This window comes from Molothrus ater, chromosome 2, assembly GCF_012460135.2.
Source record: "Molothrus ater isolate BHLD 08-10-18 breed brown headed cowbird chromosome 2, BPBGC_Mater_1.1, whole genome shotgun sequence".
Lineage (NCBI taxonomy): Eukaryota > Metazoa > Chordata > Aves > Passeriformes > Icteridae > Molothrus > Molothrus ater.
In genome coordinates this window covers 32,784,914-32,810,722 of record NC_050479.2, presented here as the reverse complement: position 1 = coordinate 32,810,722, position 25,809 = coordinate 32,784,914, and the positions used below count along the sequence as shown (strand labels likewise).

The 25,809-nt window shown below is 41.3% G+C and overlaps 1 protein-coding gene across 1 annotated transcript in view; it reads right to left on the bottom strand.

Annotated features, from left to right (window-relative positions):
• Positions 1 to 25,809, bottom strand: part of GABRA5 (gamma-aminobutyric acid type A receptor subunit alpha5) — a 56,344-nt gene that overhangs the window by 9,682 nt on the left and 20,853 nt on the right. The window contains 2 exon segments of the mRNA XM_036382888.1: positions 84 to 227; positions 18,827 to 18,909. Coding sequence (XP_036238781.1) covers positions 84 to 227; positions 18,827 to 18,909 — 227 coding nt within the window.

The following is a 25,809-nucleotide window of genomic DNA, read 5'->3' as shown; positions in this document are numbered from 1 at the left end:
CTTACTGCAAAGTGACCAGAGCCTGTGAATCTCCCCTCCTGCTCCAGCCATCAGCAACCGTGGGATGGAAATGTTCCCCCTACCTGTACTGGTACTGATGTTTTCTGTGCCCACGGTTTGTCCCATCAGGTGGTACTGGTTGAGTCGTGAGCCATCTTCAGCCACCACCACAGATGTTGTGGTGCTGTTAGTCCACACGTAGATCACCTCAGAATTGGGGTAAGCATCTGCCAACAAGGGGGGGAAAAGACAGTAAGGAGTAAAAACCACTGTGTAATATTTTAGTGGATCTTTAAATGATAATGACAGGGAGAGAGAAGAATGGAGGAGTGAGAGTGAATGGAGAAAAACAAATAAAGATGATATAATCGTGGTCCCATATGCCCAGCTCAAAAAAATATTAGGTTGAAGCCTCCTAATATAAGAGATGTGTGGGATGGTTTGTGAAAGGCTGGAACAGTAGAGGTATAAATATAATCCATCACAACCACTCAATTTAGGAAAGCAGTTCAGACCTATACTCACCTCACTGGTGGCTCCTAAACCCCAGCAAGCTGCTAAAGGTATTTTGCTGAAGTTCCCCCTCAAAAGGACCCAGACACCTTGAATTCCAGGACAGCAAGGACCCTCCTTGTCTTGTCCTGTCCCCAGGATAAAATTCTAAGTGATGCCCTGTGCAAGTGCAGGGTCTGGTGTGTATGCACTGACTGGAATACGTATGTGTGGGTGAGGGCACAGAAGTCTTGCATGTGGGTAAAGGAAGCTGGAATGTGCCTGCCTGTGCCTGTGATGCTGAAGAGCAGACACAGAACGCAGGGGTGAGAATGCATGGAGAGCAGGAATGGGGCAGGGAGCTGCAAGGAGAGGGTAGGTGTTTGTGCATAGCAGAATGGGTGATGGTGTGAAAACACCTGCACAGCTGCAGATGTGTATGTGATTTCTCTCATGTTCATTTAGAAGTCCTAGGAATTAAATGTGGTTGCAGTAGTGCCAGCTCATTCCTTCCTCTATAATGCTAGTGTAACTTTTAATGCTCCAACACCCAGAGTGATCATGGTATTATAAGGAAATCTCAGTCTTCTTTTACAGACTGTCAATGCTGGGTTTAGATTTTAAGCCTTCTCTGCAGATGGTCTCAAAAACCCCAGGAGACAGCTCTAAATTTAATTATATTTCATTTAATATAAGTAGCTCTCCCACTTTTTAGAACTCCTCTAGCATCAAAATTTTTCAGGTCACACTTCTGCAAGCATGTTACAGTAGGCTAGAGTACATTGTACTAAAATGTCTGGAAATCAGGCGAGGCTTACTCTCCAAATGGCAGGTGAAAAGCAGGTAAGCTTGGGAGTGATCTGAAGTCAAATATTAATATCTCATCTTCTGCACTTTTGAACTTGGAAGGTGTCAGGGCAGAATGTTTCTTTCTGGAAAAAAACCTGACATCCTCATTCAGGAGACAACACATGGTGGCTATCCAGATTAGGACTTAGAGTAAAGGACAACAGGCTAGGTTGAAGGATGTTAACTCACTCCATCAGACTGCGTGTTTTGTTTGCAAGTGAGCTGTATTGGAAAGGTGCAGCTCCATGGAGGACTTACAAAAAATTCATAAGCATTGGGTCATAGGCAGTGGGTCAGCATGAGCTTCTGAGGCACTGCAAGGGCAAGAAATATGGTAAGGTGATCCCTGGATCCATAAAACCAGGCATGTCCAGCAGAAAATGGGAAGCAATCCCAGTTCAAGCTAAGAGCACGTGTGTAGCACAATGAACTTCACTTGAATGCTTGACCAGGTAGCAGGGAAGAAAGCAGCACCTTCTTTGCACTGTTATTCATGTTACCATGTCGGATGTGGGAGGCAGGGCACTAGGCTCAATACACCTTTGCTCTGACTGTTTATGGCTTTTCATCCACACCTCAGAAAAGTCATAGAAATAATGAAGAGAGAGAAGGGGAGAGGTCAAAAGAAGGTTACAAGTACCTCCATGGACTGAAAATAAGTCATGATTTGACACTTAAGCAGCTCAGCTTATTCAGCTCACTGACAAAAAGCTGAGATGTAGCTCAAGCTCTGAGTATAGATAATTGCACACATAAATCTGAAACCAGGCTGAATCTCTTGGACTACTCACAAAAGGTGCCTGAAAGATGGTTCCAGGCAGATTCAGATGAAGAGCAGGGCAGAATTTCCTAACTGGGTGGGAGATGGGTAATTATACAGTGGCTAGCCTTCTGAGAAAAAAAAAATTATGAACTACTGTCTCTACAAAGACATTGAAAATTTGAAATAATTTTTTGTCACTTATCTGATAGTTGCTGCTGTATCCAGGGCTGATCCTGGGTTTGGAAGTTGAGAATCTACAAATTTTTTATCCTTTGTTAGCCATGCAGGACTGCCCACATGCCTTCCTTATGCTTGTATTTGTAGCTCTGCAGTAAAATTACTGTAATTATATGTCATGATCTGCTTTGAAAGGCTAAGAAGAAATGTCTTCCCTATTTCAAAATATTTGCATCACAAAAAGTCATGGAATTTCACCTTCCCTTTAGAGCTGAGATACTTTACTATCTCTGAGATGATTACAAGTTCACAATGAACTGTAAATAATTTCAAAGCTGCATCTGGAGAAGACAAGTGGGAGGAGATGGGTCCATTTAAAAAAAAGTAATGCAGAAAGCCCTCATTTTTTTAAATGGTGGTATATGGTATATGTTGTTCATGGGCCAATTATCCCCAGGAAATGTGGGATATGTTTAGGTAGCTTTGGGATTGTCAGAAAATTCGATTTTTACCTATGTTACTTCCTATGCAAAAAAGAAGTTCCTAACAACAGCACTGGACTAATTTTTTTTTTTCTTTCTGGGATGATCTAGATGTATCTCAGCTCAGCACCTCCCTGTCTCTGCAACGATCCCAGCAATCAGGATAATTGGGTTTTTCTTTGTTTTCTGATGATGATATACATTAACTCATCCTGGCTAGATGCTTCCCAATGCGAGTACTGTAACCAAATTCATTGAAATTGCAATCACACAATAATTTAGCCTCTAAGTTTTAACAAGATTTCAGATGCTTTGGTTCTCTCCTCTGTCTGGCCTGCAGGGCAGGGGAGTCCAAAAATAATTCAACACTTCTGCTGTGAATCGCAGCCTTTACTGGGTGCTAAAGCACATGTAGTGGAACAGAGCTGGGGGCTCCTATGCTGCAGGAGTCCAGCAGCTCCTCTTGTAAAATACCTGCAACTCAGAGAGAGGCCACAAGGTGCCAAAACTCAAGATCCCACAGGTATGCCTAAGCATTACTTCATGAGGCTGTTTTCTTTTGAAACCATGCCAGGGAAGGGGGTGCCAATCCCAGGCCAGTTGGTGAGAAGAGAGAGCATTCAGGCAGGCAAGAGCACAGAATGAGGCCAGTGCCTGCCTGGGAGGAAGGTCTGTAGGTCCTTCCTCACAGGATCTGTTGTGAGGCTACAAGACAGAGAGCTGTGTCACTGCTAGGCCAGGAATAGAGTATCCATGGGAGAAGGGAGAATAGCTCATCTAGAAAAGACTCTTGTGCAAGGGCAGGATGGTTATAGCCACGCCTTGAAGACACAAGAGGATAACAAATGTGTGCCTGTGGAGCCCAACCCAAACCAATGCAACCTGCAGTGATTTTACCTCCTCAGGAGAAGTCTGCCACATTAGGAATAGCATGAATTTACCTCAATCTAGATATATTCTACTGTGATGGATCACATGTATTATATGATCCTCATCTATCTTCCATGCAAATATAATAAAACATGGTTTGTGTTTTAAGAAACTATTCTAATATAAGATTTCTGACTTAGTGCCTCCTTTCCTTTTTACACATCAGGTTCTGACAGGAAAAAGCCACCCCATGCTCCTTGGTGTGGCAGCTGACATCTCTTTTCTGGTCATCTAGATAAACCTCCAGAGGGATAAGCCTGTGTACTTTTAGCAGGTAGCTGTCTTCCTGCTGCAAACCTTATGTCATATCTTCAAGCCTCAAACTCCAGTTACCCCACACCTGAGAACCAGAAGCTCCAGCTCTCCGGTTGATAACCCCTGCAGTAAAATCAGGCATGGTCATATTGAAAGCTGAAACTGTGGGTACAGTAGAGATTGATGTTATTTTGCTATCAGCACAGAAGTACTAATGGAGACACAGTATTATTCACTGTCATAGCAAATTTTGTAAAAACACTCTTCCACTTAAGCAAAGCTTCCAATAGGTTGCCTTCTAGCCTTGCTTGCTGGAGCACTGAACAACTTTAGGTCTTGCTGTTTAGAAATATGAGAAAGATGTACCAACAAAAGGAAATATGTAAATATATCATCTCCTTTACGTTACACATAGAGTGGGGATGTCTCCAAGAGGGTGATAAAAAATGCAGTTGCAGCTCTGGAATAGCAAGCTGAGAAAATGATGCTGATAGTTTTGCAAAAGCAAACTCAGCTTCAAAACCACTGTAAATCCAAGTGAGACTGCTTGGTGTTTATTCTACTTTAAGCAAGTGCATGTCTTCTGGATTTCTGAATCCAAATAATTAATCTTGTGTTCTTTACAATCATTTTGTTGTCTTGTCAAAGAAAGGATGAAGTCTCATTAAAGTATCCTTTCTCTTCTATGCTCACTTCTTTGAAAAAGGAAAAAAAAAAGGTTGCAGTTCAGATGAACAGCTAAAATTACAAACAAGTATAACAAACAAGTTATTAAATGTGAGAAAATGACAACAGACATTTATTTCTACTGGACAGTTGATAAATGGCTGCAGGCTTATCACCTACCAGAATGATGAAAGAAATAATATCTTCTCTTATGTATTTATTGACAAGCAAATCTGTTTTTCTACATTCTAGCATCCAACGTACAGCACACGATATAAAAATGGTAAAGGTGTCCTTGCTCTTCTCCCACACTTTCCCTGCTCCTGTATGGCTGGCAAGGAAAGCCAGACATGGTCTTTCTTATACGAGTGAACAGTGGGCAGGGGAGAGAGAGGAATTACATTAAGAAAAAGTCTAGCAAAGCACAGCAGCAAGTGGCTAAGACCTGGAGGGTCCCAGACATTTGCCTTGGCATTGAGGATAGCCCTGTTTGCAAATGAAACAGTGTGAGCAGTGCAGAATCCTCCCTCATTCAAAAAGCAGCTCACAAGCAGGGAGTTTTCTCCTGCCACTGCCCTCCCACCACAGGGCAGTGATGGCTTCTGACAGACACTCTCCTCCTTGCTTTTCTCTCTCCTCCATATTTGAAAGAAACTCCATGGGAAAAAAAAAAAAAAGTGGTGGTGGGGAAGACTGTTTCTTGGCACCTTAAGCCAAATAAACCTAAATGTGGATGGATTAACACAAACTTCGAGTCTATGGGACCCAGATATATTTCTAGGACTTATTTTTTTAAGCTGTAATCCCTGATAAAAAAAAAAAAAATCACCACTGATATCTACCAATAAATTTTCATTCCTGCATTACATGGCATAAAATAATTGAGAAACAAAGAATCCCTCTCCAAAACACCCCCTAAACCCTTTGACAAACCTCACAGGAAGCATAAAGCAGTGTCTGCATAGTTAAGTTAAGGCAGCCTGTGCAGCATGTTTGGATGCCCACCCAGCATGCTTGAGGTATGTTCCACAATTAAACAGACCATTTATCCACAAGCCATGGCTGGAACTTTCAGAATTGTGCTAGTTGGATGCTGAATTAACTTAAAGAGATATTGCAGAAAGATTACTTCTGGTTTGTTTTCTATTTTATTCATTCCAATTGTGCAGTTACATTCTAAGCCTTTATTATCGTGACTTTTAGGACATGCCACAAGGATTGTCAGACTGCCTAATCTTGGGAGTATTGCTAATCCCTGCCAAAGCCTGTTGATTGGGGAAGATGTGCATAAATTTTCAGCTTTTTTAGAAACTCTAATTACAATCTGAATACACATACAAATATCTATCTTATCTAACCATTAATGTATTTGACTCACTTAGAGGCTGTTATATAACTCACTAGTGATCCAGATTTACAGCCTCTCAGACTCCTGCAGGATACGAAACAGTGCTGCTACTAAGCCATCATGTACCAGCTTGAATTCTAAGAGTCAGGCTGGATTTCTTGGGGTTTGTGCACAAATACTTTGTAGCCCATTACAAAGCATCTGTCAACAGTTGTGCCTATGTGACTCAGGCCAGATTTGAGCTCCATAATTGGAATTTTCCCATTAAAATGACTTTATAAAAACAACTCGATGTACAAATGAGATCATTCTATAGGAAGGGCAAATGGAAAGCAAATCTAGTAAAAACATACATTTAAAAATAACAAGACATGGTACTAATATGCATGGTCTAGGTCTTGGGGGAAATAGCTATTTATAAAAATAATTTTTGAATGTAAAATAGGAATACAAATACTGAGAGAAATGTCTTCCGATATTAAATGATTAAGAGACTAAAATAAAGACTTTGCAATAGTGTGATGAATTCTGATGTCCTTGGGAGAATTTCAGGGTTATGGCAATTACTTTAGGGACCTGAAATTATTAAAATTGAGACTGATCATTTAAGCTGGCATGAGTTTACAGCATACAAATAAACAGCATGCATGATTTTGAATACATCACAGACAAGAAGTGTAATGTGTACAAACACACGGGACTACAAATTCATGTAAAACAGAGTCACAGGATGGCAGGGACTGGTAGATACCTCTAGTGATCACATGGTCCCACAGCCCTGCTCAAGCAGGGACACCAAAAGCATTTTTTCCAGCACCATATCCAGTCAGTTTTTTAATATCTCCACAATATTCAAATCTCTGTGGCCAACTGTCAATCCCTCTTGACAACCTGTTCAGCCACTTCCACAGTAAAAGATGTCTTCTTCTGTTTAGATGAAATGCAATATTTTTTAATGACCACTGGCCCTTATTCTGCCAGTGGGCACTACTGAGCAGCACCAGTTCCCTCTTCTTCATCTCTCATTCCCCAATCCCTGCAATTTATACAGATGTATTAGGACCCTCTGAGACTTCCCTTCTCCATACTGAACAGTCCAAGATCTCAGTCTCCCCTCACAGCAAAGATGCCCCAGCCCTTCAATGATTGTTGTGGCCCTGCACAGGATTCTCTCCACAAAGTCCCTATTCTTCTTGCACTGGGAAACTCATATTGGCCATGCACTCAGAATGGTTTCAGATGTGAGTAAAAATTAAATGCCCAGAAGGAAACATTTTTGGAATTACATAGTATCATTGTCTGTGACAATAGAGGACATCCAAGGAGGAAATTATACATGAAAACTGATGAAACTCATGAGCATATTAATGAAAAATTATAGGGCACCACTGGCTGTAAAACAGGCAGTACAAAGTCCAACCATACTGAAATGTTCATTTCTGTCCTTCCTGAAATTAAAACAAAAATAAAATTTGGTAATATATGTAGTATTCTATATGTTTTCCTGATACAGTTTTATCTGATCTTGTTGTCACATTCTGCAGGGAATAGTATAGGATGTTCTGAAAAATGTGCCAGACAGGTCTCAAGAGACTTCATTACTAAGCAACACTAATATACTCTACTGATCATTGCTAAAAAAATAAAGCTCTAAGTTAGATCAAAATTATTCTCTTTCAGAATATGATTTACAAGACACCTCAGGAAAAGGTGGGAATAGACATTTGGCTTGGAAAAGAAATGGAAGCACAGACTGTACCCACAAGGTGGTGAAACATACAGAACTGAAGATGCCTGTCAAATTCACTTTGAGACACATAGTTTTGCAAAAGCCATTTTCTTTGGCTTTTCAAAGAAAGAAATCAGGTGGAAGGTCCTGTGTAATTTTAGAAGTTCCAGGTAATGGGAAAAAAGTCTAAACATGACCCAATTTTGAGGTCAAAAATATAAAGCAAAGGAAAAAACCCAAACTGAAAGCAACTGTGATTTTGGAGGTGGGATTCACGATTAGCATAGGCAAATCTGCTGACTTCTTTAATACAATAAATTGACTGTTTTCAAGTTGGTACACTAAATCACAGTCATACTGATGATGGATATAACACAAATAATAATGAATAGTGTTGTCCTAAGAATTCAGTCAGGCATAGCACCTTCACAGGATGCTATGGCAGCCTTTAAGAAGAGTCCAGAGCTCAGAGCCATGCAGAGTAACACAGAATGTCTCCCATGAATGATCACAGTCACCAGTGACAGCAGCTCTTTCTTACCCTATCGTGCTCACCCATACCATGGGGGAGCAATAAGAGGGATGCATCTATATCCCAAGCACTGGGATTGCAAGTGGGAGTGACTACTTGCTGTGAAATCTGACACAAAAGCAGTAAAAACCAGACATGGCACACTGAACTGAGCTGTATGTCTTGGGATTGCAGGTTCTCAAGGCTCTACTCAGAAAAGGAGGAAGAAAAAAACCCCAGCAAAATAAATGTTTTTCCATGGTGCAGCCTGGAGCATGCCAAACATCAAACAGGCATGTAGGTGTAGACAACTGATCTCTGCCACTCATGGTGTGGGACACCTGCCACATACTGACTGAAAGAGGTGTCTGAACAGGGTGTGCTGTGACATCCAGTGCTCCAAGGCACCAGCAGCACCAGGTCATCCCCCCAGCGTTCCTACTTTCATCTGAGAGCTGATGTTAGGGAGCGTCATGCCTTCCTTCTTTTGTCTCTTCCTGTTTCTTCCTCTCACCATGGTCAGTAGTTTTAACACAACGTCTTTCTTTATTTTCAGGTTTAGTGCCAGCTGTCTCAGTCTAGAACTAATCTGAGAATTGATTTTACATCACATTTAATGGTGGCTACACAACTGCTTTTCATATGGAACATGTCAAAATCTGGGGTGCCAGCCTCTGATCCTTTTCTTTTTCCCCTTTATGCCTGGCTTAAATATCCACTGTAAGATAACTAGAGAAACAGAATGGTGGGATGTCCTAGGATGATATTTTAAATGCTAAATGTCCTAGGAACGTTTCTGACCTTACATTGGTCTTTCTAGGCCATGCATGTGGTAATGCCACACCAGCCAGCCAATTTGAATGCTGTACTAACACTTAATGAACTTTGAATTTACAATCACAATATTAGGCACTTATATTAGCTGCTTCATTAGGAAAAGCAGTATAGTTATGAGGATGATGTTAAGACATTTAATTTACTTTTTGTACGGCAAACACAAGTATCCTCCAAAGTATGGCAGATACCATTACTCACTTTGCATAGTACCTTCAAAAAGATTAAGCACCTTTGCTTAATCTTAATTGCAGTGGTCCCCTCCTTTTGCAAGGTGCCACTTAATATCAGCAAAGCTAAAATGACCTGCTCTGCAGGAATGTCACTGGAGTTTCTTTTGAGACATGCAGAGTAAATTTTAGAAAATATGCCACTTGATCTTGTTGTGGAGGGTGCCTTCACGAACATGGTATTTTTGGCCACGTGAAACATCATAGAATGAAACTGTAACCTCACTGTAATCTACAGATATTCTTCTCACCCATTTACATGGCATCAGGGACTCAACCATCATAGTGTATCTGCTGAGCTTACCATTCAAAACACCCTTACTTATAAATCTGTATGGCCTGAAACCAGCTGAGAGTGATTGGAACTACTTGCACAGCTAAATATATACCTCTGTTTCTGAATCCTATCCCTTAATGAAGACATTTACAAATCTCAGAAGTACTGCTACATTAATAACACTGTGTGAATGTGTAATCAATAGGTATGCAGAGAGAGCAGGCTGAAATATTATTATTCAAACACTTTAATACTGCCTTGAAATTGCAATCACAAGAACTTATTCCCTACACCAAAGGTGCAGTCATCTAAACTTCCGAAGGTGGATTACAGACCTCTGCTCTGGGGCACAGTGCAGCCCTGTATTTCAGAGAAGGGATAAAATCTCCTGAGGCTGTCAGTTCCAAGTGCCCAGCCTCAGTGATGGATACAAGGAGCCTCTGAGGCAAGCTGTTGCTGACCAGGGGCACTGCCATTCCACCTGCTCTCTGCTGGAGTACTCAGGCACACATCCTCTCTTTGGGAACTGTCCCCTCCCAGTCCCTCTGGAGACCCAGATCCAAAGGGGCTCACGATCTCATTTTCTCTGTGCATAAATAAAACATCTCCTTATTTACAGCCATCAGCTGACCTATTTTAGGAGGAGATTAACCTGAACCTAAAAATATCTACTTCTCTCCCCTAAGACAGTGAGAGAAATCAGCTCAGCTGTATATATTTACCCTACAAAAATATAAATTTAGGAGAGAGGAATCCCAGCTTTGCTGGCATATTTAGCTCTGGGATGTTTTCAGCAAAATGGCTGGCTCTTAGCACAGGCTGGCTGTGAGGAGACTTTCAGTGGCAATGATGGTGAAGGGGGAAAAAAACAGAAGGCTTATCAGGCTTTCCTTCTTGGCAGTTCTCTTTCCTTCTCATTTCTTCATGGGGGACAACATGAAACAACTGTTTCCTTTGAAGAAGCTTGCTGGGCTGGGACTGCGGCAGCACTGGGTAACAGCTTGGACTGGCTTGGCTCTCTGTGCAGGAGAGGAAGCTAATGAGGTTCCAGCAATTTAGGTGGAGGACTTCCTGGCCCACGAGAGACTGAGGTGTCATAAAGGAGCTGCCAGACTAGAAACTGAAATCCAAGTTTGAGCAGTGTCTTACAGCTTTTTTCCTTCCCCAAAAACCTTAGGCAAGTAATTTTGTCATTAATGTACTGCAGTAGCACTGGGAGGCTCTAATTGAACCTAGGGACCCATAACGACAGAGGCAATAAAAGCAAGTAATGAACCACTCTATCTTTGCACAGAAGAGACTGTAATTGCTCTTTGCTTCCTTTATGCCCACCTGCAAAATGCAGGCAGCAGAGACCTACCAACCTCACACAGGGATCATGAGAATGATTCCAGAAATGTTTATGAAATGCTTACAAGCCATGGAAACAGCCACCTTAGAAAATAAGAGACATTAAAAAGCTGGCGTGTAAAGCAGTGGAGCAGTATCTACCCATTTGTCACATTTACAAATAATATCCCATTTGCCAGTGGTATAGACCCATGATCCACGGCTGGCAACCGCAAGCCTGGCACTGCCTTCTGGGGCATGATGAGACCAGCAATGTTTTTGCAGGTTTGCACCCAAAGGCCATTTGAAAGCTTAAGCATATTAAGCACAGCTTCTGCGTGTTGTTTCCTATTGCTGACAACTTATATTGATTCCCTGTAATCAGGCAGTTGTGCAGCCTTTAAGTTTAGGCTGTAATCTCCAAAGTGGGAAACGCGTGCTGATGTTTGTACCATTAGCAAAGCACCCCGGATCTCCACGCGGCTCCACCACAATCCTGTCTAGACCTCTTCCACGTGAGACAAAAACACCACTGCTGAGTACCTCCACACCAACCCCTACCCCCGCCTGAACTTTTGTTTCCTTGAGCTCAAAACCACCACCAGTTGAGCTTTTCTTCCCCAAAGAGCCTGAGAATGTGAGCCACCTGAGGAGGAGGAGGAGGCTGCTCCCAGGGCAGGCGGAGCGCAGCCTCTCAGTGCTGGCTGCTCAAGGGGCTCCTTGCAGCTGCTACAAAAGCTGCTGCCAGCACCCCCCAGGAAGCCGATCCCAAGAAAGGGGCTTTGTTAAGGATGATCCTGCCTGCATGGACACTGCTCTCAGCTGGTAGGGAGCCAAGCCCTTGGCCACTGCGCGTCAGCAGAGTTTGCAGCCTGGGCTCAGCGCTGGCTGCGAGACATGGGGAAGGCAACAGCTTCTGTTCCTTCTGACCTCCCTTTCTCACTTTGTTATGAAGCTAAGAGGGAAAAACTCACTGGCTTCTATGCTGCAGGTGACCAGAAGTAGAAGCTGACTGACCCAGAGCTGGGCACTGTTCCAAAGGAAAGCCATCACACAGCCATGGGCTGCCATTTTAATGTATTTTAAGCATTATCTCAGTGCAGACATACAGTAACCCTGTATATATGACAAAGCCTTTGAAAAGTTAGAGACAGTTACTGCAAGTGCTTGAAGGATATACTACAGTTTTTTCAGCCTTTTCAAGGAAGTCCTAGATGTGTCCCTATAATGGGTGAAGTAAAAACTGACTGATCTGATCATTTTAGGGAGCGCTCTTCTCTTTTGTTAAACTAGAAGGTATACTTCAATGGCAAACCTACCAGACAGTGGTAAGTTATGGTCCAGTACATTTGCAAGTTATGCAAACTGGGGTCTTCCAACAACAGCTGCTGCAGAAGCCACATGGTCCATGCCCAGAACCCTGTGTTTTAATTTCTAAGTAGATTCCTGTTAAGAAATCTTCTTACATCTCCAGAATACTTGAATATTACAGTATTTTCTTTTACACACCATTCTGGATGAATTTCCTGCCCTTTGATGTTCTGGGCTACACTGCTCCACCTTGACTGTGGGACCTAACTGCCCAAAATGCTGAATTAAAGAAGCTATATTGCTATACCTAGATATACATAGGCTATGTTGCAAAACCTGTGAGAAGGCTTAAATGTCTGCTATTCTAACCGACTGCACTCAATGCAGAAGAAACAGCACAGCTCACCCAAGATGCTTGAAGAAGTGGTTTTCTCTATACTGAAAAGCCCTACTGACTGTCTCATTGAGATCCTTTGAAAAATGGGACTTCCAGCAGAAATTGCTGAAATAGTCATTAGGAGTGATACAAAAGCTCACCACCAATATAATGTAGCACCTAACTAATCTACAGCAGTGACTGTTTCTTCTGAACAAAGTATGGTTTTGTATTTCTGAGCTAGCAATGCAGAGAAAAATGGACTTCTAAGTTGCTCTGACTAGGGTATAATACACTTACCTACATGAGATAGCACTGCAGAAAAATAGGAACTTCTAAAACATGATTCATCTCATCCTTAGGCATATATCAAAAGTAATTCTAATGAACCTCACTGCAGAAGTACTTCTTTCCTTTCAATGGCCATAAAGGGACTCTAGATAACTAACTGGAGCATATTTTTCTATCTGAAATTGTCACAGATCCATCCCATCCATTCCCTAGAGCTTTGCTGTCAATACAAGGCTTTTGATATGGGCTAAATCCCTGGGCTCATTCTGCATTAAAAGATTTAATTTTTTTAAACAACACAGCCCCATGACAAGTCATCTGTCCATGAGTCCAAGGAAAATAAAGGCAAATAACAGCAATATCATTATGTGGTGTCTATCCCCTCCATTCATTCTAAGGCTTCTACAGAAAATTAGTTCAGGCTAGATGTCTGTGCTTTACTAGCTAGCTATACTCAAGCAGAACAACAACAATGGTCCAACACAGTTGTCTAGACTGCCTGTTTGATGCTGCCACAAGCAAGTCTTTCATTGTGTCTGGAGTTCTAGCTTCTAAACAGCTAAAAATAAGGGGAAAAGTGTGCTAACTAAAGAGGTGGTTGGAAGCTGAGGGTAATGTAGGGTTGAAAGAGAGAGAAGAAAAATACATCAAATGTCTTAGAAATATTTAGTTTTAGTGTTCACCTAACTTCACCTTATTTTGGTAATTCAATATCAATACTAGTAATTGCAATATCAATACTAGTAATTTAGTAATTGCAATGGAGGTGTCTAAGGAAGCAGTGATAAACCTTAGGGAAATGTAACAGAAGATATTATGTTAGTGAGCAGAACACCACCAAACCTATCCATTCCCTATTAGCTGACTTCTGCCTCAAAGTGCAAAATCACAACTTAGTCTTGTTGAACTTGGCTGCTCAGCATTTCACAGCGGTGTGCCCTGGCTCTCTCCACATGTCTTTTCACAAGGAAGGCACTAATACATCCCAGCAGAGTCAACGAGCTGTGCTGACAATCTCTGCTCTCAGGAATAAATTCAAGGAGCCTCTTCTGTCCAGCTGTAGGGAAAAGAAGCAGAAAAGCTCTGCCTCTACATATGAGACTGCAGTTCCAGCTGTCCCTGAGAGCAACCTATGAAAAGCTTCCTAAGAGCCATTTCCACTTTTCAAAGTCTCTTAAAATTAACATTTTTCTTTATTTATTATTCATTTAATTATATTCTTATACAAGATTTTTACACAGAGGTTTTGAGAGGCCAAATACATTATTTATCATATTTTACTAAACCAGAATTAAAGTCTGTTTAGAAGGACACTATTTTCAAGTTCTCCCTCCATACTTGCAGTTTTGCTGCAGCTCTTACAGATGCTAATTGGGAAAAGTACAAAATCAAGAAAAAACCCTGTAGGTGCCTTCACCTCAGTGCCTCCTCTGCATTCTAAGAAAATATCAGAGAATTTTTATTAAAATGCCTTTTTTAAAAAAAAAATTCCAAGTGGCTAGAAGAAATGGATAGTTTGTGAACAGTGAGTGCCTTAATGTTCAGTGTTGCAATAAAATCTGGGATACTGGTGAAGTTACTGTCTCCTCATTACTCTGACTTCACCATGCTTATTAGAGGAAAATAATTTGAGCATATCTCCTGCTACAGAACTAGCCTGTGCACTTTCCTTTATCAAAAGTCAAACTGTGACTTAGTTTGAGGTGTTAAAAAGGAAGATGTACATAAACTACGTTAGCTACTATCTCCAGACACTACAAATTGTTCCCTTACCAATAGCTGGAAAGCACGCTTGTTGATCAACAGCAATCAACCTTGGCCATCTTCATGGCCGATTAAAATTCATCAGGAATCAACACAGGTCCTCTTTTTCCTGTGCTCATGAGCTTGGGGAACTCATTATTTTCAGAATATTAATTAAATTCTCTACTTACTCTAAAAATAGCATGGGGTGGGGGTGGGTTTGCTGCTGAGTGACTAGTAGGTGCTTAATGTATTTGTCCATTCCATGATACAAGATCTGGTAACTCCATGTACTCAGGCACTGTGTCTTCAAGAGACAGTTGTCATAAATAGACTCCACCTTACAGAATTCAATATTGTCAAAGCACCAATTAACAGCAATTAACTAATTCATCTTCAGGGCAACCCTGTGAGCTAGGTAACACCGACATAATTAACACAGGAGTAAAATGAGATTTAGGAGTTAAGTCAGTTGCCTGGGCAGAGGCCTTCATGGTCTAGTGGATTAGACATCTGCCTCTCCAACCAAAGACGTTGAGTCTAATCCTTTTTCTGACATTGATTTGCTGCATGACCTTACAGAAAGTCAATTAACTTCTCTGTTTCAGCTGCACTAGAGATAATGATGCTTACCTACCTGGTGACACACGGGCATTGGAAACTGTACTAAATTATACTCTTAATGTATTCTTAGGGACTGTCAGTGGAAGAGGTGAAACATTAAAGCTAGGAAGCTTTAATGTCCTTGCTATTTTATCTAATTCTTCCTCCCCACACCAGAAATAGCCTGGGGTTGAGATCAAATTTCTTGGGTTAAGGTGCTCCTAGTCAAACTGCTTCTGGCATCAGGAATTTTCATTACATTCCTGTTTGACCAGCCAAGTTATTTAGAGTACAGGTCAGCACTAGAATTGCAAACCAAAGTTATTTTAAATTTGGCCATGGAAGAAACCAGCACCCTTCCCATGCTACCATGAGATAATGAACTGACTGTCACAGCAATCCCCATCAAGCACCCTGAATTCAAAGAGAGCAAAGCCTGCTGCAGAGATCTCTGAGCCTGTGCTCATGCATCATCCCCAGTTCCCTCTAAATGAGACTTCTGCAGGATAATTTCTACAGGTGTTCTGACCCCTAGCAGGGATGCAATCCCACAGGAGATGTACCTGTATACATGTACTCCTGGAGCAGAGCCACCTGATCTTGCCGTCTTGGAGCACTGGGGAGCTGTACTTAAGAGAAGGACAACTAAAGGACAACTAAAACCTGCTCTGTTCATTTCATTAGGAGCTGTCCCTGAACTTCTGTCCTTTTCACGACATGCCGTAGAGTGCTAAAAAATACCACTTCTGCAGTGGGCATTTGAACTGCCCAGCAGGTACCTAGGCTGGTGGCATGCACAGGTACCTTTCTATCATATTTTGTGTATTTGACCAGGCTTTTAATTATTTCTAAAAAATATTCTGTTGCTATGTATCATGTTTCCTAGGCCCATAAAATGTCACACAATTCTAATTTAGCAAGAAATTAGTAAAACAGGACATAAAAATTCAACATTTACCTTTATTTATGTGAGAAAGCTTAATTTTCCTTCTCTTTCATAATGAAGAAAACATCAAGCACTTTTTGCCTTTTGCCTGCTGAATTATAGCAAACATAGTGAACGCTCATGCAGTCAGAAAATGAATAACCTGCTCCTGCCTCTGCTGCAACACTGATCCCTTCTCAGCATCCTTTCTGCTGCTGATCCGCCGTACGCCAGCTCTTTCATTCCACTGCCCTGCTCTCTTCATCCTCAGACTGGTTAGCACCACTTTCTTCTCCACCCTCCCAGCTCCACTGATAATGTGTTTAACATTTACTTTGATGCTATTCCTTGAGGCTTTTCAAAAATCTTTTTGGAAAGAAGGCCATTAAAAAAGAAGGCCTGTAGGGAAAGACAGTGAGGAAAGCTAAAGCAGAAAGGGTATGTGCTTATCTATCATACTCCCCTGTAGACTTTGTCTTGCTGCAAGCCTGCAGGTGACTCAATGCAAACCCACACTGCTGTAAATAGGGAATAAACATTGTCCTCTCCTAAAATATACCTGGACTAGTTCAATAAACTCAGAGTTACTGGCTGCTACTTGTACAAACATATTAAATACCAATAAATTACAAGGGAGCTGTCAGATCAGTAATACAGATATTCTCAAGGCTGAAAGACTGTCTATAGCTTGTCCCTGTATATTTACTTTTTGCAGAGGCCAGTGGTGTGGCTAGCACAGACCAAATGGTTCCATGTCTACACACTGTGAAAGAACTTAAAGGTTCTTTAAATTCTAGGTTCTTTGAAATCCTAGAATACATTTATAAGGTGTTTCTTGTAATACCTTATAAACGTATTCTAGGATTTTATTCTGAGCACGGCAAGGGGCATAAACTAAAGCTCTATTCACCCCTCACAGGCCTAAAATATAAATCCTTAGTGTTGGTTTTGACACAGATTAAAATTACCTGTGCGCTAAGAGGTGATTAACATGTAACACAATTGGCACTAGCAGGACATATAATTACATTCAGACAGATTACTGGGCACTCCTTCTAAGCATTTGTAGCTTATCTTGTAATGTTATCTCATGCACTCACATGTTTGACTGGGATGCTTTTTTTTTTGGTCTTACTATGTGGAGAGTTAGAACCTGGACCTTACTGCACCTAATCTACTAATACACAGGAACATCCTTTTAACTTTAAGGTTGAGCTTCAGATCTCTGCTGCATCAGGCTCTTTATTTAAATATGTATGTTTTAATATTGCATATTTTGCAAGGTTTCATAAAACTATACAACACATCAGTTCTGTAGTCTAGACTAGAAGTCAACTAATGTAACTTCATCTACTGATAAACAACATGTAATACCAGGAAGGACAACTTATTTTTCTTTGTCTTATTAATTCTTTCCAGTGGCTTTTGTTTAATCCTGTATATAAACAATTACAGTCTCCTGTGAGATGTTTTCCCATTTTCAAGTTCAGAATTAAATGGGTAATTTGCATACACATTTTTTAAGCGGAATTTAAAGGTGCCTGGACCTTCACATTTATATTGGCTTTGGTGTAAATTAATGCTGCTGAAGTCAATAAACACACTTGAACCTGCACTGAGTTTGTAAAATACTGGTGACTATTTGGATGAAACAAAATGTGGATTGGAAGAGGGAAAGGAAATCAGTTCATCTTAAGTTTGGTAAAGGTATAGTTACTGTAAACAGTGTTTTTACTTCTTAGTATGATCACTAGAAGACAATGTATAGTCAGTATTAAATCAGGGCAGATACAGACGATAAAGGCAAAGCTTAATCTTGCTAGGATTAGTGACTCTAAATTGATACGGCTGAAAAACATTGCAAAATGCTGAAGGTAGGTGGCTTCAGGGGCTAGCAAAATGCCTTGCATGGTAATTATCAAAAGTCTTCAGAGACAATGATTGCACCTGGAAGCGCTGATTTGATTACCAAAATAAAAAAATAGTCTACTGCAGTAGCCTCATTTATACTTTAATTAAGAGCTTTGTTTTTAAATATAACCATCTGATTCCCTGGGGTTATTTTTAAAGTAAGCTTCTGGCAAGGCAGCAGTGTGGTGGATTAGAGGCTTGGAATTGAGGAAAAATCATCGTTCAGCATACAGTTTAGAATAATGTGTGCATATATACAAATACACGTGTATTAAACATCATGTAACAGGATACAGGACTGGATTTATTAAAGCCAAATGGAAAGATATTTCCTCTTTTAATATTCTAGATCTCTTTTAATATATGCAATGCAGATATTGTACTGCAGTCTGGTTCATGTAAATACTATAACAATTGCATATCAATCTGATTGAGCCGGTGGAAGCTGTTTTACTGCAGATATAAAACCAAGTTATCAATTTAGCTGTCTGCATCTAGAACTCCATCTAACAGTGGCTGTTACACTTGATGTGGATATATAAGATAAGGTAAGACATATCACCCAGCAACTCACCATTTATCATGGAGTATGCAGGCATGAGTTGAAAAGCAGCAGGCCCAGATAAAGCATAGTCATGGGAAAGAAGCAGCAGGGTAGCAGAAGGGGAGAAGAATGGGGATGGTAAAGAACCATGTTAAAAGGGGAAGGCTGGAGGGGAGGGTGAAAGATCTTTCTGAACATGAGAAGACAGAAAATGGTATTTTTCGAGTTCTTATTCCAGAAGAGAACTTACAGCTTCCAAATTTTAATGGGCAAGCATGTGCATCCATGGGGAAATCTTCAAGCTGCATGGGACATTCAGCAGAGATGGTCAATCTGTGGGGGAGTAAAAAGAAAACACATCAATTTTTTTCCCTGCGCTTTTCCTTTAGGCCCCTCCCTGCACTACATGAGTGCTGACACAAGCACACTTTTCCTGACGGCTCCTTGCTCCTGCTGAAATCACATATAACCCCCTGTTAAACTGAATGTGAGATAAGCCAGGTGGACCACTCTGTGTGCATGCCCCAGGCATTATCTAGTAACCCTGAGACATGTGGGATGATTTTATTTATGTAAGCTGTCCCAACAAGATCATTCTTTTTATTAGTACATGAAGAAACTCCTGTGATGGAATTTCTGCCGTGTACTTTATACTTATCTGCTCTCTGTACATACTGCAACTGGACTAGGAATTTGACTCCTGGGCCAAAAAGCACTGTTACAGACATAAAGAATCATTGACCTAATATGTAGATTTAAATGCATTAAATAGATATTTATAGATAGAAATATATAATATAACTAATATAGCTATATATAAAGTTATATATAATCAAGGACATATATGCATCACTTTACCTAACACTATGGTTAACTTCTGTGGAAATCACACAATATTGGAGTCCATTTCAGTTCAACACACTGTGAATTACCTGGGCAAAAACAAGTGGGTCATATCCCCCAGCATACTGCTTAGGGAAGCAATTCTATCCTGGACTCCCAAGCCACTATGTGAAAATATTTCATCTAGACCAGACAGAGGGGTAGGGAAGAAAAAACCCTTAGGCAAATATAGATATTTCCCATGGATGTTCTGCATGATTGACCAATCAAGCTGAAGACTAAGAATAGTCTGAGATAAATTTCTGGGCACTGCAATATCAGTTATATTGATATCAAATGCATCAAATATATCAAATATCTCAAGAGAGCCAAAACGTGCTTCTAGCACAAGGAGAATCTGTTTTGTTTATGCCATTTCGATATTTGCATAATACAGACAGTTTGCTCAGGATGTGAAGATGAAAATCTCATTTTACTTTATGAATATCTTTATGGCTTTCTCATTTTATGCTGTTATTCCACCTCAGAGGCAACAGCCCAGAGACCTCCAAGGCTCTACAGACTGCCTGGTGCTGGGCTGACACAGGGCTCTACTGGAGGGCAGCCTGGTTCCTAACCAAATTATTGCTTGGGGAGTGAAAACTTCCAAAGAAATCCACAACACCCTACTACCATCATGCAAAAGAACACTTTCCTATCACTACAGCAACATGGAGCCATATATCCTGCCTATATAAATAGTCATCACTTCCTATGGTGCCATAAGAGCTGCTGTCAAAAGAGGCTGTGAAGGTAATGATCTGTGCACAGATGGCACAGTGCTCAGCCAGTCCAGTTCAGTACAATGCAGTGATGCCTTGCTAGGGCACTACAGCTCACAATCAACTGGGGGAAACAGCTCCACTCTGCTGGAGCTAAAACACAGAAATTCTGGAGCTCTACCAATGGCTGGAAATGGCAAAGTAAGCATAGAAAATGCAACAGTATCACTGGCTAGAGATCGTATTCTGAGAATGAGCAGGGAAACAGGGAGAGAAAAAGGCAAAATGCACACAGTAATAGAAAATGTAAAGATAACATGCCATAGAAAGCCAAAGAAAAAGAAATCCAGTTCAGAACAGAGATAAATTACCATTTGTAAGAACAGACAAGAGAGTACAATATAGAAAAGGCCTGAGATTCTTGAGCTGTTATTGAGCTCTATTTTTGTAAAAGATATTTTAACATCACTCAGATATATAGTTGTCTGCAGTGGCCACTGTCCTTGGGCACCAAAGCCAGCAAAGCCAGAGTTACCAAAAGTGGTGTGTGGATGAATTTAATAAGCTGGTTCTAGTAGTATCCTGCCCAGAACTCACATCCTTTTCACAAGAAACACTCTAATGGGCACTGGAAAGCAAGGCTGCCATCCCTCCAATGCATCATTTTATTTTCCATGTTAAGCAGTACAAATTTAACCTTCTTGATAAATTCAGAAACCTTGCTGCAAGAGCCCAAGTAAAGCTAGTATGCTTTGCTGCAGTCCATCTCCTGTCTGTCTACCAACAGTTTAGGCATGTCATTTCAGAGCTGCAGCTTGACAACATTTTAATATACACACTTGTCATCTGCTAACATCAAAGAAGGGAATGCCTATATCCATCTCACAAAGACAAAAGGTGTAGTATCAGGAAATGAAGAATATTCAGTGCAGAATTATGCATAAGACCTTCTGCTTCATCTTGCTGTCCTATGAATTGTATCCTGCTGCCTGCATCTCTGGAAATAACCCTTGTGTGTAATAAGGAAGGTTGTAGACATTCATCAGCTATAAATGTGGAAGAGAAGTGAAGATGAGTTGCACAGAGACTATGACCTAGTGGAATTTAATTAAGTCCCTCCAGAAATTATTTTTGCCTGTCTTAAATAAAAGGGTAGCAGATAAGGCTGGAGGACATCTGGCTGCCACTACCTGACTCAGAAACCACAAAGACTCTTGAGGTGCCAGGGCTACTCCTCTGTCCCTTCTTAATTTCTCATCCAGCAAAAGGCAGAATATCCTTTAAAAGGGTGCTGCCTGCTGCAGTCTTCTGGGTCTAGCCTGGGGAAAGGTAGAACCAAGTTTAGGAGCTGTTAATGTGCTTGGGACAGCCTTTCCTTCCATTAACATGAATTCTTCAGTTAAAAATGTTCATTTTGCTCTCTATCAATGATATCTGCACCCTTCTTTCCTTTTCCCATGCCCCCATCCTAGGACCACTTGCAGTCTGGCAGTCTTGAACAAAATTAAGTATCTCTACCTATTTCTTACATGCTATCAAGAACTATGTAGGTGATTTTTAAGTGCTCAGTAAACACTCTCCTAGAAACCTCTTACAAAAGTGTGCATTACCAGAGGCTTTTGAAGTGTCTTGTAATGGCCAATGTGACAAAAATTTTGACAGGAAACTTGTAAGAAAACTTGACTGTGGGTTCTGATTCACAGCACAAATGTCACCACCCTGAATTTCTGTAGTTGCTCTGTGTCCAACACAAACAGGTTTTCGTAACTGTGTGAGGACCTGAAAAACAAAGTCACTCAACTGACTCCTGGTTCAAAGGGGCTGGATTTTCTACTGCATACAGAAATAAAAGCAGTACAGCAGACATCTACACTCTGGGGGCTGGAAGCACAGGTTGTTGCATACAGATTTGCTGTGAGATGCAGAGTACAAACTATATATTCAGATCATAGCCCCAGGAGGCTCAAAAATTGATATCTGGGTCTACTCCTTCAAATATTACCTGCAGTGGTATTTGCACACTTTGGCTTTTAACATTGTGCTAAAGCTTAGGGACCCTTTGTATATTCTAGTTTACACAGCTGATTATTACACAGTCCTTGGTCACAGCCAGCATGGCATCATGCTTTTCAAACCTGATTTTCTTTAATGACAACATAACCCATCTAGTTGATCAAAGGAAGTCATCAGGGAAGCTGATATCATCTTCTTGGATCTCCATACAGCCTATGTTACTGTCTCTCACAGTATCCTTCTGGACAAAATATCCAGCACAGAGCTGGATAAACACATAATGTGATGGGTGAGCAACTGGCTCAGGGGTTGGACACAAAGGGTTGCAGTGAACAGGTGACATGAGACTGATGACCTGTCAGTAGTGGGGCTCTGCAGGGCTCTATCTTAGGCCCTGTGCTCTTCAACATCTTTGTGAATGACTTGGATGCAGGACTGGAAGGGATACTAAGCAAGTTCATAGATGATACAAAACTGGGAGCAGTTGTTGCCTCCTTTAAAGGCAGGGAGGTCCTGCAGAGAGACTTCCAACAAATCAGAGGGCTGGACAATCTCCAACACTATGAAGTTCAACAAAGGAAAGTTCTGGATTCTGCACCTGGGATACGGCAGCCCTGGATATATGGACAGACTGGGGAATGAGATGCTGGAAAGCAGCACCACGGAAAGAGACTTTGGGGTCCTGGTCAGTGGCAAGTTGAACATGAGTCACCAGTGTGCCCTGGTAGCCCAAAGGACCAACCATGTCCTGGGGGGCATCAGGCACAGCATCACAGCTGGGCAAGGGAGGGGATTGTCCTGCTCTGCTCTGCACTGGGGCAGCCTCACCTTGAATATTGTGTGCAGTTTTGGGTACCACACTATAAAAAAGATAGTAAATTATTAGAGAGCATCTAAAGGAGTGCTATGGACGTGGTGAAGGACTTTGAGGGGAAACTGTATGAGAAGCGGCTGAGGGGAGCCTACAACTTCTGTGTGAGGGGAAGAAGAAGCAATGATCTCTTCTCTGTGAGGACCAGTGACACAGGACCCAAGTGAATGGCCTGAAGTGATGTCACATTGGATATTAGAAAAAGGCTCAGGTTGGAGGTTCAGGTTGGATATTAGAAAAAGGTTCTTCACACAGAGGGTGGCTGGACACTGGAACAGGCTCCCCAGGGAAGTGGTCACAGCACCGGCCTGACAAAGTTCAAGAAGCATTTGGACACACTGTGTGTTTCTTGGGAATGGTCCCTTGCAGGGGGAATTGCACTTGATGCTCCTTGTGGGTCCATTTCAACACAGCACATTCTGTGATTACAACAAAATGACTCTTAGTTTGTATTCCCTTAAGAAAGAGAAAGGAGGCCTGGGCATGCATACATGAAACAGTCTTTGCCTAATGCTTTTAATATGGTGACTCCAGAATGATCTGTGATTCTCCAGAATGATGATGATTGCTGTGCCCAGTGTAGCAGTGTGTAACACTGTGTAGCACCTGAGCTAGAGACAGTCACCAAACCAGGATTTTTCTGTCTCAGCACACACATTGCTCAAAAGGCAGTTCTTTTCAACAGAAACACTTAAAAGCTTCCCTCCCTCCACCCATCATTCTGTCTTAATAAAACCCCTAAGGGATTAGTTCAACTCAAACAGGGTCTATGACAAGATTATAAGCAGCTATTAAAGGTCCTTTGCAATAGGAGAATAAAACTCTGATTTTATTGAAGATAGTGGTAAAATTCTCTCTGACTTGAATGGGACCTCTATTCATCCAAAAAATGTAACAATTTACATTACAGCTGCTGATTCATTAATGACAAAATTTTTGTTTTCATAATGCTCCAAATACTCACACTGCTAACCAAGTGTTAATCAATCAACAAAAAAATGCCACTGTGTATCTTAAGTATCTGAAAAAAAAAGTTAGGTCTACAAATTCTTTAATCTATCATTATAATTGTACATGAAAGCTTTATCAAAGCTTCATAATATATAGCCTTTAAAAACATAAAGTGATTACTGACATTCTGTTTCAAGACACAACAAAATTCTAAGAAAAGCAGAATTCAAGCAGCAAGACTAGTTCACTTCAGAAAAGTCACCTTCAACCATTTCCACTGGGGAATTAAGCATGACAGTGCTTTCAAGAGATTGTTCCTTTTTAGCAAGAGGGAAAAGAAGGAGGTGTTAAAATCAAGGATACAGCAAGGAAATAAATTCAGATATTAGGGAGGGAGACATTTGGAGTTAGTGTGCTTCAAGGTGAGGTGAGAAATCCTCAGTAGCAGTCCCCAGGACAGAAGGCACCCTGTCCTGCAAGACCCTGTTTTAGGTCACTACAGGGACCCCCCAGCTGTTCCCATGATCTCCTCAATGCAAGGAGCATCTGTTCCTACTTGTGGGTCAAGAGAGGGGGGGACTGAGCATCCTTCCCCGACCCTGTGAGTGCAGGAAACATTTTCCAACATATTATCTGCAGCTGCCAGGCAGGAGTTGAGGGCAGTCACCTGCCCAGGGAGCCACAGACAGCTGCAAAACTTGCTTCTGCTTATCAAAAGTTATTTGCTAGTAACTTTAATATGAAAAAAAAATAAAACAGAGAGCTCTAGAATGAGAGGGGAGCAGAAAGGCAGTCACCAGTGGCTTTTGGGAGAACTTAAGATAAATGATGAATAATAAGAGTTACAGATGAGGGGACACAGAAATACTTTTGTTGGCACTAAGGTACTATGCCTGGAGAGATACGGAGTTTTTCTGACTATTTGCACTCATCCCTAAACCAGCTCCATCTTCTTCGTTATTTATTTCAGTGCACTACCCTCACCCCTGTTTAAAGGGAACATTTAAATGATGTGCTTTGACCCCACCTGTGCTGGCAACTAGTATCTGCTATGGGGTTCAGGTGAGCCCAAGTGCCCTTCCCAGCATGAGACCAGCCATTTTCCTTAATAAAAGGGACACTATTTGCTTGAAACTCACCTTAAACCTACCACAACCTATCTCTCCAACACACCAAAAAAGAGTTAAGTGGATGCAGCCTTCAGCCAGGCTATATCTCACTCCAGTGGGCTTGCTGACCCCAGCTGGGTCAGACCCTTTTCAGGAGTCAGCTCCAGGAGAAGCTTCCTGGGGTACCTGCTCCAGCACGACCTCAGCAGAGCAATTTGAGCCCTTCTGGTATGCCCTCTGACACATGTGGGGCCAGGAGAATAACAGAGTCATTGGTTTGGGTTGTTTTTTCAAACTGTGCTGTTTCAAACTTTAGGTTTGTGAAATTATTCATCTGACCTTGACTGATGACACAACCATTCACCTGTTCTCTTACTGTGATGTCTTGGGAACACTTCAATAACCAAACTTCTATTTCTTTCAAAAGGTTTTACAGTAAGACTTGTTTTAGACCCCAGCACAGTAAGTGTATAGTCCAGGGAACTGATCTCTCCTGTGTTCCTGAAGTAAATGTAATGTGCCAGTATAAGCCTATATATTGCATACATACATACATACATATATATATATATATATATATGCATGCATAAACAAATACACACACACACACACAAATATATATGAGGACCTCACTTGGTTGTGAAGCACTTGCCATATAGTCCTAACAAACCCTGTTGGTGGTAGT